Source organism: Conger conger, chromosome 19 (assembly GCF_963514075.1).
Source record: "Conger conger chromosome 19, fConCon1.1, whole genome shotgun sequence".
In the NCBI taxonomy this organism is placed as follows: domain Eukaryota; kingdom Metazoa; phylum Chordata; class Actinopteri; order Anguilliformes; family Congridae; genus Conger; species Conger conger.
In genome coordinates this window covers 22450382-22468676 of record NC_083778.1, presented here as the reverse complement: position 1 = coordinate 22468676, position 18295 = coordinate 22450382, and the positions used below count along the sequence as shown (strand labels likewise).

General features: G+C 50.4%; 1 protein-coding gene across 2 annotated transcripts in view; it reads right to left on the bottom strand.

The window, feature by feature from the left end:
- LOC133119083 (protein O-mannosyl-transferase TMTC2-like) overlaps positions 1 to 17248 on the bottom strand; it is a 50089-nt gene extending 32841 nt beyond the window's left edge. For both annotated transcript variants that reach the window (XM_061229485.1, XM_061229486.1), the window contains exon 1: positions 16861 to 17248. In XM_061229485.1, coding sequence (XP_061085469.1) covers positions 16861 to 16943 — 83 coding nt within the window. In that variant the 5' untranslated portion in view covers positions 16944 to 17248. The remainder of the gene's footprint in view (positions 1 to 16860) is intronic.
- Between the last annotated feature and the right edge of the window lie 1047 nt (positions 17249 to 18295).

Sequence of the window (18295 nt, the reverse complement as noted above, 5' to 3'; positions counted from 1 at the left end):
TAGCCCCCACACTACCTGGGTGTACCACACTACCTGGGTGTACCACACTACCTGGGTGTACCACGCTACCTGGGTGTACCACGCTACCTGGGTGTACCACGCTACCTGGGTGTACCACATTACCTGGGTGTAGCCCCCACACTACCTGGGTGTACCACACTACCTGGGTGTACCACGCTACCTGGGTGTACCACGCTACCTGGGCGTACCACGCTACCTGGGTGTACCACACTACCTGGGTGTACCACATTACCTGGGTGTAGCCCCCACACTACCTGGGTGTACCACACTACCTGGGTGTACCACGCTACCTGGGTGTACCACGCTACCTGGGTGTACCACGCTACCTGGGTGTACCACACTACCTGGACGTACCACGCTACCTGGGTGTACCACGCTACCTGGGTGTACCACGCTACCTGGGTGTAGCCCCCACACTACCTGGGTGTACCACGCTACCTGGGTGTACCACACTACCTGGGTGTACCACGCTACCTGGGTGTACCACACTACCTGGGTGTAGCCCCCACACTACCTGGGTGTACCACACTACCTGGGTGTACCACACTACCTGGGTGTAGCCCCCACACTACCTGGGTGTACCACACTACCTGGGTGTACCACACTACCTGGGTGTAGCCCCCACACTACCTGGGTGTACCACACTACCTGGGTGTACCACACTACCTGGGTGTACCACGCTACCTGGGTGTACCACGCTACCTGGGTGTACCACGCTACCTGGGTGTACCACACTACCTGGGTGTAGCCCCCACACTACCTGGGTGTAGCCCCCACACTACCTGGGTGTACCACACTACCTGGGTGTACCACACTACCTGGGTGTAGCCCCCACACTACCTGGGTGTACCACACTACCTGGGTGTACCACACTACCTGGGTGTACCACGCTACCTGGGTGTACCACGCTACCTGGGTGTAGCCCCCACACTACCTGGGGGTAGCCCCCACACTACCTGGGTGTACCACACTACCTGGGTGTACCACACTACCTGGGTGTAGCCCCCACACTACCTGGGGGTAGCCCCCACACTACCTGGGTGTAGCCCCCACACTACCTGGGTGTACCACACTACCTGGGTGTAGCCCCCACACTACCTGGGTGTACCACGCTACCTGGGTGTACCACACTACCTGGGTGTAGCCCCCACACTACCTGGGTGTACCACGCTACCTGGGTGTACCACGCTACCTGGGTGTACCACGCTACCTGGGTGTACCACACTACCTGGGTGTACCACGCTACCTGGGTGTACCACACTACCTGGGCGTAGCCCCCACACTACCTGGGTGTACCACACTACCTGGGTGTACCACGCTACCTGGGTGTACCACGCTACCTGGGTGTACCACACTACCTGGGCGTAGCCCCCACACTACCTGGGTGTACCACACTACCTGGGTGTACCACACTACCTGGGCGTAGCCCCCACGCTACCTGGGCATTCAAAGACAGCAGGCTCATCTCTCAAAGTGCGGTCAGTCCTTCACCCAAAGACACCCCATTAAAAACCCTGAGACCCACACACACTACACTGCTTTAGTGCCTGTCACTCACAGGAGGGTGAAACTCCTCACACATCCCTGGGGATACGTCTGATAATCATAAGAATTATATTTCATTACAGAAAGCGCCAAAGCCTCTTACAACCCATAATAGCCCCCCGCTGAGAGTCCTCCACAGGCATTTAATCTTTTAATAACGAGTGAAAATTATTACAGACCCATCAAAGCCAATAACCCGCTGTCTGAACAACCGCTTTTCCCCATTGTCAGAATCATCCATTTAAAGATGATCATTAAAGCAGTCCTGGGTCTTGTTCCTACAGTAAACGAAAATAAAGTTTCATTATGAACAGTTCGCATTTTAGTCTAAATACAGATTGCAGCAATGCACATAATTGCCAAAGACTCAAACACAGCCTTTCAGAAGACAGAGGGGTGAGAGTCCGTCTGGCGTTGGGGCCCCAAAGCAAAGCCAAACTGATTAAATTTGGGGGGAGGAGGACCCCAGGTAGGGGACCCCAGTCTAGTACTGCAGGTGCTGTGTGTGTATGTGCGTGTGTGTTTGTGTGCGTGCGTGCATGCGTGTGTGTGTGTGTTTGTGTGTTTGTGTGTGTGTTTGTGTTTGTGTGTGCGTGCGTGCGTGTGTGTGCGTGCTTGTTCGTGTGCATATGCATGTCCACTGGAACCCAAAATTATAAACCTCCACAGATAAACACAGACAGGAGAGGAGGATTCTGGGGCTGAGGAGGACCCCAGGTAGGAGAGAGGAGGATTCTGGGGCTGAGGAGGACCCCAGGTAGGAGAGAGGAGGATTCTGGGGCTGAGGAGGACCCCAGGCAGAGGAGCAGGGAGCCCTGTGCTTCAGCACCAGCCCTGTTCCCGCCGGCACACTGAAGCGAGCAGGTTTATCTGAAGGTTTATTTGTAAATGAAAGTCAGCGTTAGCTACAGGCCATACTGTGGAAGCGGGGGAAGGGACATGTGTCGTAGTTTTACAGAGGTCAAAGTGCGCTGTTCTGTGCTGTCCTCGCTCTCAGCCCTGCCTGCGTGTCGCACAGCACCAGAGAATAAAAACCAGGAGAAAAGCAATTACAGAGCCCCCGACAGAGAGGGGTTACTGTGGGTCACGCACCAACATCATCACTGCTCATAAACCTGGGCTTCTGAGACCACTGCGCCCCACCGGCAATCCTTCTCCTGCTCTCTCTCTCTCTCTTTCTCTCTCTCATTGCCCCTCTCTCTCTCTCTCTCATTCCCCCTCTCTCTCTCTCTCTCATTCCCCCTCTCTCTCTCCTTCTCTCTATGCATCTCCCCCCTCTCTCCTGCTCCTTCTCCTAATCTCTCTCTCCCACTCTCTCCTTCTCCTGCTCTCTATCTCTCATTCCCCCTCTCTCTCCTTCTCCTGCTCTCTCTCTCTCCCTCTCTCTCTCCTTCTCCTGCTCTCTCTCATTCCTCCTCTCTCTCTCCTTCTCCTGCTCTCACACATTCTCTCTCTCCTTCTCCTGCCTCTGTCTCAGATGCCTCAGCTTCCTCTCTGGAGAATCACTTCCTCCTCCATCAGATAAGGCGTCCCCATTGGCCGTTTGTTAGGCGATAGTCAGAGCCAATGAGGAGCAGTGCTGAGGCTGAGCAGAGCTGCACTCAGCTGTGGAAGTCTTAATCCAGCACACGGGCGGCTAATCCAGGAGAAAAGTGGTCAAGAGGGAAACACGTCCAATTAACGGTCAGCCGAGCGGGACGGAGAGAGGCGAGGACAGGAAGTCTGCGTTCAGCGCCGGGCCATGGCGGGAATGGGAAACAGACCGCTACATTCCCCATTAAAACCCATTAAAATCGCATCATTTCGGCTCGATTGCGAGAAACGACCCTCGTAAATTTACACGACGGCCAACGACACGAGAACTAAGAAGAACAGGGGAACGGGAGAAATCAGGACGGAATATTCGTGCCGCCTCACCTTAACAACAGGCTCTCCTCCTGAGCCAAAGCACACAACATGCATGACCCTGGACAGCCCCACAGCTCCCCAAACGCATCTCTCACCCCAACAAACTGCTTCGTTCAGGTCATTCAGCCCGTGTGCACCTGAATCTCTGCACACACATTCCTGCTTAATTCCCACTATCAGCCTGAGATGTGCACCACACTGCCGACTGCCTCAGAGGTAAACACAGTGATCAGTCCCACAGAACGTGCAGTAGAAAGTGGGTGGAAACTACATTAAAGTAACTTTAGCTTCTATTCAGCATTACATTTCTGTTTCTCCTGCAGCGCTGCCAGTCCCCTGAAACCTACACTCCACAGAAGAGCTTTTCAGGAACGCTCTGTTTTTTTTCCAAAAGTCTGAGTCAGTGTTCCAGAACTCCAGTGAATTCAAATCACCGGCAGTGATTGTGACATCAGCACTAGAATGGTCGGGCTGGAACATTCTGAATCAGCTTAAAGGGTTAATATGGGAATGACCCAGGGTTCAGCAGGGCCTAGGAGGGAGTGTTTCCCAGAGAAGCTCCTTCCTTTGAAGTCCTGGGGCGGTTTCCAGAGTAACCGCGGGGCTACAGGGAGTGAATGCCGGGAATAGATGCAGGGCATTCCCAACTCCCAATGAGTTTCCATCTCCCCATCCCACCTGCCACTCATTCCTACACCAAAGTCCATGGAATGCCCTGCCGGCACGGACCGTCTGGTTTTTACACTCGAAAGTCCTAACACAGTCCTAACACAGGCCTAACGCAGTCCTAACACAGGCCTAACACAGGCCTAACACAGGCCTAACACAGGCCTAACACAGTCCTAACACAGGCCCAACACAGGCCTAACACAGGCCTAACACAGGCCTAACACAGGCCTAACACAGGCCTAACGGAGACATTTACAGTGTAACTTACGATGACCGTTTGCCTAAAGGGGCCCCAACACATCCAACAACCGGAAAATAGCAACGAAACACACCAGCACTCGCCAGTGGCTTGAAGTCCTATCTGCTGTTGTTTACATACTGTTTTATCTATTCTTTATTTTACTGTGAAGTGTTTTGAAACCTATGTTGGTCATAGTACACTTCTGACTTTGTCCAAACTCCCGTCCTGTTTCACTGCTCTTTAAACACCGTCAGTAAAAGCTGCTGAGTATGAAACAGCCTGTTAGACAGACCCCCCCCGCCCTCCCCTTCCCCCCCTCCACCAGGTATACCAGCTGTGCCACAGCCCCCCCCGCCCTCCCCTTCCCCCCTCCACCAGGTATACCAGCTGTGCCACAGCCAGCACGAGCCCCCGATGACCTGGGACAGGTTTCCCCTGGCCTTCCCTGTGTTCAGTCACTAGTGAGACACACAGACACACACACACAGACTCACACACACACAGACACACACACAAAGACTCACACACACACAGACACGCACACACACACACACAGACTCATCTACTAACACACACAAGTCCTGAGAGAAGAAAACTGCAAAAAAACAGGAACTGTACACTACAGACACACTACAGACAGCCTGAGGAGGGAGACGCGCTGAGATTGCAGAACATATGGTGTTGTGCATGGCCGTGATTCATAGGCGAGCGTGTTTATCTGGAGGAACACATCCGGTCTGCTGCCAGTCAAACCTGAGAAACAGCGCAGTCAGCAGGGATCAGAGAATTCATCATCTCTCACGGCACAGTCACCCTCCGTCTCAGAGCCGAGGAACGCCGTTATTTACCCAGGGACACGGACATCTCTGACCACTACAAACAGCGCTGTGTGATTCACCCCCGTCACCACTCGCCTCCCAGCTGCCACTCTCTGTCTGGAGAAATCTCCCTGCAACACAAACATCTCCCCCAGCCCAACCCAGCAGCTCAGTTATGATATACATAATGCGCCCAGTAGTCAGGACATCATAGACCAGCAGGCCTTTATGGGGCGCTCAATCAGAGCTACTGTGCGTATTCTGGGCGGGAAACACAAAGGAGCAAAGCACACACATCCACTTTCCAAGCCTACAAGAACACCTGGGCCTGTTCCACAAAGCAGGGTTACACAGTTAGCTGGATAACACTGAGTAAAACCCGGTTCAGTCCCAAATCTGGAACAGGGCCTGAAGTAAAAAGAGGTGTTCCCGGTTTTACTCAGCGCAGTTGTCCAGCTTCATGAAATACCCCCCTGTTCTACAATCTACAGTCAAATAAAATCAGTAACTGTGCCTTCTGGAAAAGATGGAGTCCACATTAGTGGCACTGAAAGGGAGCCTTGAGTGGCACTCCTGCTGAATAATTAAATAAGTGTGTTGCATAATTGGGATCCCTCAGGAAACAGGGGAGGAACGTTGTTGGGGAATAACAGCCCAGCTGCAGTAATTAAAGAACAGGACACTGCTCCAACACTGCAGACCTCCCACACAACCCAGCCCACCAACCACACGCTCACACTGCAGTGATGTCACAAGCACAACGGCCAATCAGGCACGGCTAACAGCCGCATTCTCATACTCCCGTGTACGATGCGCTTTGCAGTCTTGAAACCCAATACATAGCGACAGTGAACAAGTCATCTCAATGCATGCAGGGAAATGTTTGCAAACTGCTCCCGGTAATTCTGCAGTTCATTCAGGGGCCAATATCTCTGCACAATCTTAGCTTACTCGAGTCGACATCGAGTGCGTGTGAGAGATACAAAGAAGAGGAATTTAAGCACCTGCTTCAGATGCAGTTAATCTGAGACACAGCAACCAGCAATGCAGCAGGAAGGGAGTCTTTCTGAAGATATCCACCTCTCCATCCAGTGGCTCAGACCTCCTGTTTCTCCACCCGCTGACTGTGGGGTTTCATTGGGAATGTGATTCGGGAATGTGTTGGGAATACTGCGCTCTGATCCCGGCTGCCTTCAGGATGAGCTCGGTATTCCCCGGATTCAGCGCATCAGCAGACGGGACACCATCGAACAGAACCGCCACGGCCGAAACCCGGGCGCTGGGTGCCAGGGCTTGACCTCTGACCTCTGACCTCTGACCCCTCACCATCAGCGCAATCCTCACTCAGCCCACACCTTCCACCCAGTGACCCACCGGCAGCGTTATCAGAGGATCTGACAGCCTATTACAGCCAAACAGACCCATGTGTGCTCTGCGCTGGGGAAGGATAACGTAACTTACCACACCCAATCAGGTCTGCACAGAATACATGTGTGATCACACAAACACTGCCTGCTTAAAATCAACAGTTGCTCCTTGCAAAAAATTTTATAAAGAAAAAATTACAAAAAAATCAACTGTTCTTAATACAATTAATACCAAACAAAATCTGAAACTATGTAACTAAAATAAATTTGATGATAAAGATTATATTTTCCCTTTTAAATGGAGCCCAAGGGGACTTAATCTAATTTAATTTCACCAAGTTAATAAAATAAATGATGAACACTGCACTCCCAAGCATTCGCAAATCAAAGAGGCAATTAATTTCTCATGAAACTGTCCTCAGGAACCCAAGTTAATTCCTGTCAGGCAGATCCTTCACTGCATGGGGAACGCAACTGGAAGCCATTTTATATTACAGACAAACTGCTCCAGCGACACAGTGAGCTCTATATGTGCAGCAGAGCCAGTGAAAGGCCCAGTGAAGCCCCCCCATCCACAGATGCCTCCCCAACTTCTACCAACCAATAAGATCCACCAAAGAATGACACCGTAATGATTTAATCGCAAACATTTCTGCGAGGACAAACACACAAAATGTTGATCAGCTGAGCGATAGTCAGCAAACTTGCACATAAAACATCCACACTAAACGTTCTGTTGAAGTGAGGCACCTGTGAGAGAGCTGGGATGGCGTGTTGAGCCTGGGGAGGGCGGGGGGGCCGTGGCTGAGCCTGGGGAGGGCGGAGGGCGGGGGGGGGGGAGGGCGGGGGGGCCGTGGCTGAGCCTGGGGAGGGCGGAGGGCGGGGGGGCCGTGTCGGCTCCCTGGCCCCAGTGTAGACTAATTAGGGCGCTGACACAGCCGCAAAATCAAATTCAAATGTTTGTTTTGCGCCGGACGGCCGGTCACGGCAGTGAGGGCATGACTGCCCCCCTTTCACACCCGCCCCACAAAAGAGACTAAAGAGCAGCGCTCCCCACAACACAAAGCCCCGCCACACACACGCTGGACTCAGCACCACGCTGGAGCCGGGAGAGAGTGTGTGTGTGAGACACACGCAGGACTGAGCAACACGCAGGAGCCGAGAGAGAGTGTGTGCGTGTGAGAGAGGGAGAGAGTGTGCGTGTGAGTGTGTGAGAGAGAGAGAGAGAGAGTGTGTGTGTGTGTGTGTGTGAGAGAGAGAGAGAGTGTGTGTGTGTGTGTGTGTGAGAGAGAGGGAGAGAGTGTGCGTGTGAGAGAGGGAGAGAGGACAGTGTATGTGTGCGTGTGTGTGTGTGTGAGAGAGAGAGAGTGTGTGTGTGTGTGTGTGTGTGAGAGAGAGAGAGAGAGAGTATGTGTGTGTGTGTGAGAGAGGGAGAGAGTGAGAGAGGGACAGAGTGTGTGTGTGTGTGTGTGTGTGTGTGTGTGTGTGTGTGTGTGAGAGAGACAGTGAGAGAGAGAGAGAGAGAGAGAGAGAGAGCGAGAGAGTGTGTGTGTGTGTGTATGTGTGTGTGTGAGAGAGAGAGAGAGTGTAAAATGGCTGGGGGTTTGGGGGTGGGGTCTAAAGCAGCTCCACAATGCTATTGACAAAGGACACTCCACGCCCATCAATCTCCCCTGGGGGGTAACAGCCGCAAACCACCCCTCCGGCCGGCCCCATGCAGAATTACACGCCCTGTGTTCCCTGCCGTGTGTCAGGATTCATCCAGCCCCTCAGCGCTGAAGCACTCCTCTCCCCGGTCTAAGAGCGCTCTTATCTTACCGCTGAGCTCTAAAGCAGAGCTAAGCCTGTGCAGCATCTTTTAGGAATCAGTGTGTGGGGGGGGATCAGTTATTAAATCAGGGGGGGGTCACTGTGCCCCCTCCCCTCAGCGAACAGGGTTAGGACCCCTCTGTCAATCTGCTGCCAATTACACAAAGCCAGACCCCGAAGTCTCTAAAGTCAGACAAATCCAGCACTAATCAGCCCTAAGCTTCAATATGGGAGATCCTGACTTCCTCTGTTCGGGAGAAACAAACCCTCATAACACACACACAACCCTAAAGAAACCTTCATAACACACACACAACCCTAAATAAATGCTCATAACACACACAACCCTAAACAAACGCTCATAACACACACACAACCCTAAACAAATGCTCATAACACACAGCACAACCCCAAACCCCAAATGTGCATTTCATTAAGAGTGGGGGCACGCTGGACCTGTTCTTTAAGGACCGTCTCAAAACCTCAGCCTCAAACTTCCTTCAGAAAACGCAGCCCGCTCTCCACAGACGGTCCCACAAGATGAGCAGCTAAGCAGGATGACTTAAAGCGCAGTAAATTAGAACTAATGCCGCGGAACACTCAGTCAAACCATGTGGGAACGGAACTCTCCGACAAAAAGAAAAAAAAGCAGCAGCACTTGTAGATGTTGAGATGGGCGGCCATTTTGTCTGGAGATTCCTGGTCTTCACTCCCGCTGGGCTCCTGACGGCACCGTGCAGGCCAGTGGAGGATGGGCACCCCCCTCTACCTCCTCCTGAGATTTCCTTTGACCCCACAGTTTTTCTCCCCAAAGGGAAGGGTAGGCTGTTCTCATTTCCCTCTCCCATGTTTTTCTCAGATTGTTAAGTCATTCCATCATTGCAGCCTTTGTGTTTTTTGACCCCATTCTATTGACTTTACTCCAGTGTCATTTTAAACACATTCTGCTTTTCGTAATTTCCCACAAGATGTTGAAATGTGCGAGAGCACAAACAGAAGGCTTGATCTGACCGGAGCGCAGAAGGCCACATGCACAGTGTTGACTCAGTGCTACAGGAGAACAGCGCTGATTGCAGTTGTGGCTGATTATTCACATGGAAGTCTCCAGCACAAACGTCAGCAGCACTTTGAATAATCGCTTCATCGCTGATCTCCAGCTCCAACGCGGCCTGGACAAGCACTGAGAAGGGGAGATCGGCAAAGCGCAGCGGCGCAGGAAAGAACAGCACTTCCACTGATTTAATGTTTCATTTCAGACAACCAGCAAACCTGCAGCCAGCCTTCAGCCACACGGGGTAGTTGATGTGCATTAATATGCATGCTCCACTCGCAATGCCCAAAAAAAACCGCAAAGGCTAGTCCACTCCATGATTTATTCTGTTTTAACAAGCTGTAGTCTGCATAAGAACAGAGACCGCGTCTGCGTCAGAGAGCAGGGCTGCTCATTAAAGCCTGCAAGTGCACAGTCTGCAGAGAGGCCAGGTTTACACAACGGGGGGGGGCACTCCAGCTCAGAAAACAGCAGGAGGAGGTGGAGGAATCTGAAATGTTATAATTTCACTTTTTCTTTGGAGAGTTTCTCTCTTTGAAGAGTAGGTTTTACTCCATTATTCTAGCCAACTCCGTGTTCTGGAGCTGCACTACCAGCGAGTTGTAAATCCTGACTCCGTTACATCTGAGCAGCAGGAAGCGTTTGTTACTTCAGTGCTAGAATGTTGAGGTACGAACATTCTGATCACGCACGTGGTGATCTTAAAGGGGGCTTGGTGTGTGGGGCTACAGGAGGGAGATGAGGAGCCGGGCCCACAAGCTCCTGAGGTTTCCCCCTTAAAATCAGCCGCTAGTTAGGACCTGGAAACAAGGTGTGTGTGTGTGTGTGTGTGTGTGTGTGTGTGTGTGGACCCTCTGCAGCCAATCAGTGACTTGAGGTTAATCACATATGTGCTGAAACACACAGAGACACTGCAGCCCTCCAAGTGTTAAGGAGCGAGTGTTAGAGCAAGTGTTAAATGGTGAGTGTTAAAGACGGAGTGTTAAAGAGGGAGTGTTAAAGAGGGAGTGTTAAAGATGGAGTGTTAAAGAGGGAGTGTGAGTCAGGGGAACCGGGATGAGAGCTAGGCCTCTTCAGAGCCGTCTCTGGGAGAGGTGCGGAGCAGTGTTCCACGTGCCCACTCATGCGTGTCGCTGTTAATCCCATTAATACGAGAGGCAGGGGGAGCAGGGACAGCACACACTGAATTAGACACATCAGCCCCTTCCCTGGGTCCAACATCCCCCCACAGCCCCTTCCCTGGGTCCAACATCCCCCCACAGCCCCTTCCCTGGGTCCAACATCCCCCCACAGCCCCTTCCCTGGGTCCAACATCCCCCCACAGCCCCTTCCCCGGGTCCAACATCCCCCCACAGCCCCTTCCCTGGGTCCAACATCCCCCCACAGCCTCTTCCCTGGGTCCAACATCCCCCAAAGCCCCTTCCCTGGGTCCAACATCCCCCCACAGCCCCTTCCCCGGGTCCAACATCCCCCAAAGCCCCTTCCCTGGGTCCAACATCCCCCCACAGCCCCTTCCCCGGGTCCAACATCCCCCAAAGCCCCTTCCCTGGGTCCAACATCCCCCCACAGCCCCTTCCCTGGGTCCAACATCCCCCAAAGCCCCTTCCCTGGGTCCAACATCCCCCCACAGCCCCTTCCCTGGGTCCAACATCCCCCCACAGCCCCTTCCCTGGGTCCAACATCCCCCCACAGCCCCTTCCCTGGGTCCAACATCCCCCCACAGCCCCTTCCCTGGGTCCAACATCCCCCAAAGCCCCTTCCCTGGGTCCAACATCCCCCCACAGCCCCTTCCCCGGGTCCAACACAACCCCACAGTTTACAAACCCATCACACAGTGCCTCACTCAGCCTTAACACCAGACTACACCCACAACCCCATCACACAGTGCCCCACTCAGCCTTAACACCAGACTACACCCACATCCCCATCACACAGTGCCTCACTCAGCCTTCACACCAGACTACACCCACATCCCCATCACACAGTGCCTCACTCAGCCTTCACACCAGACTACACCCACAACCCCATCACACAGTCCCTGATTCTGCTTTTACACCAGACTACACCCACAACCCCATCACACAGTGCCTGACTCCACTCTAACCCTGACTCCACTCTGGACTACACCCACACTGCTGATGAGCTTGAGACAGATGACTTGGCATCATCTCCGCTGGATGTTTAGACGTATTCAAGTCTTTCTGGATTACAGAGGAAATTGTAAACAGAGCAGAGTGCTGACACAACAGCTTGTATCTCTCTGAGAGAACCACTTTCAACCAAATATTACACAGGAACTCGATGAAACATCACGCTAACGCTTCGGCTAAAGGTCCCTGAAATCATTCAGCAAACGTTTGGGGGGACAGTGGTGGGGGGGGGTTATTGAATGTGATAAAAAAACAGAGGGGCCCCCCCAGCCCTGCGGGGCCTCTCTCACAGCGCAGTAAACCTGAGGGACACACGGCACACGGCTCCTCCATCTGTCTGCAAGGACACTGCACGATCACACACACGTCCCACGCTCATATGGCCAGCTAGCTTAGCCTAGCGCAGTGTGAACTCCCCACCAGTGAAGCGCTGCACCAGTGTGAGGCTGCCAGAGGGCAGAGCAGCGTTTCGCTTTACAACACGGGCAGCCACGCAGCCTGCGGACCTCACGGGGTCAAAGGGCATCCCCATGTACAGCCCCGCCCACTGAAGACCACAGAAAGGGCAAAGGGAAGGTCATGAGAAGCTTTTAATCACAGATCCGTTTTTTTCCCCCTTGCCATACCACAAGAATCGGTTTAAACCACTGACGGACAGCAGGGTAGACCGACCCTGTTTGGCTTCACAAAAAATCTCAGAGCAGTGCTTCAAATACAGTAGTGCAGCTTCATAACTGTCTCTGAGCAGTCTGTAAAATACAGTAGTGTGGATTCATAACTGTCTCTGAGCAGTCTGTAAAATACAGTAGTGTGGATTCATAACTGTCTCTGAGCAGTCTGTGAAATACAGTAGTGTGGATTCATAACTGTCTCTGAGCAGTCTGTGAAATACAGTAGTGTGGATTCATAACTGTCTCTGAGCAGTCTGTGAAATACAGTAGTGGAGATTCAGAACTGTTACGCATCCTACAGCGAACAATCGCCCAAGATAACAGCATGAAGACAGCCTGTGATCCTCAAAGAGCGACTCCCTCTCACCCTGTAATTTATGTCAGTCTCATTCCCACACAACATTCACACAACATTCACACAACATTCACACAAACCTGTTCATTGTATTCTGGGGGGAAAAATAAAATCTAATATTATGTGAGGCATATGATCAATAAAAAACCGAAATGTTCATCACAAAAAAGGCAATATATTGTTGCAAAAGGCTATGAAAATGAAGTTAAGTAAATTACATGGCTTATATACATTTTTTAGAGGGTTTGAAGAATTTGGGGAAAACTGCATGCCTGTTTCCCATGACCCCACTGGCAGGGAGACAGAGATGCCTGATTGGCTGGGGGGGCTGTGGGGAGAGCTATGTGATTGGCTCGGGGGGCTGTGGGCACCGCTGTGTGGGAGACACTGGAACTCCTCATTAACGCTATTTTTAGCACAAACACGCCAGTGGGACTGGGGCTCGGCGGTCCTGGTGAAAATAAGAGCGTGGGCAGATTTCTCTCCGAACACAGAGCGGGGGACAGAGCGGGGGACAGACAGAGCGGGGGACAGACAGAGCGGGGGACAGAGAGAGCGGGGGACAGAGAGAGCGGGGGACAGACAGAGCGGGGGACAGACAGAGCGGGGGACAGAGCGGGGGACAGACAGAGTGGGGGACAGACAGAGTGGGGGACAGACAGAGTGGGGGACAGACAGAGCGGGGGACAGAGCGGGGGACAGACAGAGCGGGGGACAGACAGAGCGGGGGACAGACAGAGCGGGGGACAGAGTGGGGGACAGAGCGGGGGACAGACAGAGCGGGGGACAGACAGAGCGGGGGACAGAGCAGGAGAGTGTGAGCTGGATGAGCCGAGAGCGGCACGCCGCACGTGACCAGCCTCTAAAGGTCAGCGCTGCAGAGAGGAGACGACCAGGGCTCCACTCATCCTGTAAACACATCTATCCCCTCTGACAGGGAAGCAGTGCTGCTGGAGAGGGAGAGAGGGGGAGAGAGGGAGAGGGAGAGAGGGGGAGAGAGGGGGAGAGAGAGAGAGGGGGAGAGAGAGGGAGAGGGAGAGAGAGGGAGAGGGAGAGAGAGGGAGAGAGAGAGGGAGAGGGAGAGAGAGAGAGGGGGAGAGAGAGGGAGAGAGAGAGAGGGGGAGAGAGAGAGAGGGAGAGGGAGAGAGAGAGAGGGAGAGAGAGAGAGAATGAGAGAGGGAGGGAGAGAGTGCTGCCATTCCACACATGCACCCTTCCTCACTCCACAGTGCAGTGGGCTCTGAGTCTCAGTCTGACAGTACAGCCGTACAGTAAAGGAGCAGGCACCCTGAACTACACATCTACTGTAAACACAGCCCGAACACAAATGCTAAAATACTGCAATACATTGCAAAAAGGTTGACTTGTAAAAATTTTATGTTTCACAGAAACTCATTTTAAATATTGCCAGTTTCATTTTCACCCACAGGTGAATGTTATGCGCAATTTTCATGGAAAATGGGCATTTGTACTTGGGGCATAACACGCATAGGTGATTCATAGCTGTCAATGCAGTAACATCAAATAAATAGAAAATGTGAATTATTTGAAAGCATTTCCCATTCATAACTGATGGATACAAACTGAGGCAGAAGCAGCCAGTTGGAACACACACCCCGTCCATTAGATTAACGACAGAAACTATTTTTCATTTTTTAAAAGAAAAAGCCAAACCTCAGAGAATGGATGACATCACAAGTTGGCAAAATATAAAGCACTGTTCCGTACCATGTACGTTCCTGCATTTCATCTATAACGGGCTGAAGACTTTCACAGATGGACCTATGGAAAACTCATAGACTAAGGCACTGTTTGCACTAGTATCCAATATAGCTGACAAATTACATTTCTGTTTATCCAATACATGGCAGTCATCGGTTTACATTTGATTTGTAACGCGCTGCATATCCGATTCCGCATTAGGCTCGCGAGGAACGCTTACCCCCGCGTGCGGTTTGGCTTCACCAGACCAGAAGGCCAGCCCAGCACAAGGGCAGACTCCGCCGCGCGTATTATGGGATGTTATCGTTCAGGAGACGCACAGTAGCGTCACACTCAGATCCATACCGCCGCCTGCCGCAAGCCACCTTCCGAAGCCATTCAAACTGGATTACAAAAGATCCACACAGTTATCATAGGATGATGCATGCATTCAGATGTAACAAAGCCATTTAAACAGTGCAGTGAGCTACACACACGCGATGCGTTCACAGGATCCCAGGGAACGCGGATTATGTGCAGTCAGATAGACCAGGAGTATGGTTTGATTGAAGAGGCTCTCCGTATTCGGTATAATTAAAGTCATTAAATTGCAAATTAAATGCCACATTTCCTGTTCCGATTCAACAGCTGGAATCCACCAGCAAACTAAAAAGTCAAATTCAGACTAAATTCTCAGGTGGTGTTCTGGCAGTGCATCAGCTCCTGGCTGGACTTCCTCTTTAATCAGACAGGTTGAGCGAGAACACACCGCATGCAGGAACATGGTAAGATCAGCTCTGATAAGGTACTGTTCCAGTGTATATGGGCTCTCCTGATCTCCACACTCAGTAGAGCCCCTATACACAACATCAGCAGAGATTTTAGCTGGGCATCTTTCTCACTGAATTATTGGCTACATCTTTTCTGTGTTCCAAAAGCTTCGGTCTTGCTTCCCTGTGACCACATTTGCGCACCAGGTTACTACACCAGTGCTGTTCTTCGTCCGGGGAAAAGCGGGGTCAGGAAAAGGCCGCAGTTTAAAGTCAACCAAGAAAGCAGCACGAGCAAGACCAACATGCAGCGCGCTCCAGGGGCCACATTCCACACCGCAGCATAAGACAATATCGGGAAGATATGAACGCATTCCTTTGGGGATTTCTGCGTCATCGTTATCTTACGAAAAGGAAAAAGCAACTGCTGCAACAAATGAAATTATTCAGGCCTTAAGGGGAAAGCACAGATGATGTTAATTAAATTAAGAAGGTCCATGATAAATCAGACGCAACATGACGGTCAACATTTCGAATCGCACTTTTGCGCGAAATATTTTCCCCAGCTAAAGACAAAACAGGTCACAATTACGTGGATAGTTATATTATTGACAGACGAAGCACCAGCATTGCAGAAAGTGCCCTCGTATTCTGAAAAGGTGTGTCAAAAACTGATTTGAGCAAACAGGATTTCAGATTTGTGGATTGTCCCAACATCATCTCGTTTTAAATTCAACCTTTGTTTAATATTCAGTTAACGGATTTGCTTCTAACAAAATAACGTTAACATTAACAGACATTATAATAAACAAATTTGGCAAACAAAAATTTGGTAGGCAAAATGATACAAATATGGAATCGAGTCACCGAGCCCATTAAAACTTCAATAACTTTCTGGAAATTGTTTATATGTTGGTTGGTTATTATAATTATAAATTACGTTCTGCAAGTTCTGTGCAACTAGATCACAACTTCCCCTTGTTGGAAATAAAAAATAAAAAAATAAAAACACACACACACACACACACAAAAACCTTTTGTATATATAATGTAAACCCAAGGGAGACATTCACTTGCTGGACAGTTGCTTATAAATGGAGCTTTAGGTCCTTGGTCATTTTTTAGTGAATTTAGCCAGGCGTATACAGCAATTTCAGTCTAATTTGTGATCGCACTGATAGGCAGAAATAAAGACAAATGACCGACACCTGGAATAACGGATTTAAATATGTCCCTTCCAAATCGGTGCCTCCAATCAAGTGATCTAGATCTGAATCAGAACAAAGACTGATCGTGGACATCCACTTAACACTTTCATAATGTAACCGTCACATCTTTCCAGTCTCTGACAAAGGAGCCAGATCGTTCTTAGGTCTGCTTTTTTTTAAAAATAATTTGAGACTCTTATGACATTCGCATGTCACTTTAAACAAACAAAAAAAAACGTTACGACTTGTGTATGTTATGAGCTAGCGAAAGACCACTAAACAAAACCTAGAGATGTTAAGAGGCGCTCGCAGTAGTCTCACTTTAAAATAATCGATTCAGGTTGGATTCACGATGTACTTACCATTAATATTTCAAATATCGTTTTTAGAAATGTATATCATGAGCTTCCCGCAATAAAAAATTACGGGCTGCACTGTCGACCAAATAAGTATAATGCACTGGCTAACGGAATGTGTGCTTTCCCGGGTAACTGAATGACAACAACGAATCACACTTTCATAAGCGAAAAGTGAAATGACAGAGGATCGGAAGGACTGAGCCGTTTCGCACAGTACCTGTCATCGTAGCAGAAGTCCGCGCCCAGCGTGTTGAGATAGAGCACCAAAGCGACTGTGCTGCACACCAACTCTTCAATCATTTCTCAAAAGAAAACTAAGGGAAGGACGAAAATCAAATGAGGGAGAAGAGTATTTTCCCTCGCTCAGTGCGTCTCAGGATTCTCCCCCCTTTGTCAGTGTGTCTCCGCTAAAATCACGCATTCCAGCTCCCATCATTGCAAAGTGTACAAAGCGGATAATCCAAGCGTCGGGTCTAACCCATCGCTACTGCGAAGCGGTCGTCGCTGCCTCGTATGGACGGTAATAATATTTACATTATAGCGGGCAATATCGGGATGGATTATCCGTTCGACTGTCGGAGTTGTGAACCTCCAGTGCGTATTATGCCGAGCGCCGATCCGCGTGTGGCAAAACGTCTCCGTGCGCTTGCGCAGAGCTCCTCCTTCCTGCGTCGCTGAATCTCAAATGGGTCCGTTATATTCCTAATGCTGACTGTATCTCTCTGAGTGAAACAATAGCGCAACCCTGTTGACATTTACTGGGCTTATGACGCCAAATGCGCGCACATTTAGTGAACAGGAACTTGACGAGGCCTTTAATAAAAGCCTGGACACTACATTCCTGATAAGAGAGTATAATGTTGCACACGTAAATGTCTCCCGTGAGATATAAAGGCTAGTGTACACAATAATGCATATTACACACTAACTACATATCGGAGACGCACCATGCGTGGGACAGGGCAAGTACACCATTTAGTGTTCTGGATATTCAGTCCATGAAAAACATCGCCTTTGCAATGTTAACAAGTTTGTGTAAAAACTGAGGCGACCAATTTAGCCGTTAGAATAAAAATAATATTTCAGCCTAATAATAACAACTTATTATGATCATTTTATTATTATAAATAAATAAACCTGACATGCACATGGCAATTTAGATTTAAAAAACATTGAGTACACAAACAATGGTAGGCTAAATATTGAGAAGGCACAGTATGACTGTAGTGCTACAGCGAAGCTACATTCTTCAGCCTGCCCTTACAGTCCAGAACAGGCCCTGGCTCCGGGGTCTGCCTTTAGAAACAGAACCAGAGCTCTCCTCTCATATACAGGCCTCATCCCGACCCGGACCGTTCTCTCCCGGCCATGGAATTACATTAAGCATTCCTGCTATAAACAGTGTTTTTAAACCATTCACACGCTGAAGAGTAAAATCAGTGGAACACACACACGTAAATGAGAGGAGAGCTCTGGTCCACAGTGGAGAAGATACACACTGGAACTGTGGAACTGTGGAACATATGGAACTGCATCCATGGAGCGACATGGCTCAGGCAGTAAGAGCAGTCGTCTCATTGGCTCAGGCAGTAAGAGCAGTCGTCTCATTGGCTCAGGCAGTAAGAGCAGTCGTCTCATTGGCTCAGGCAGTA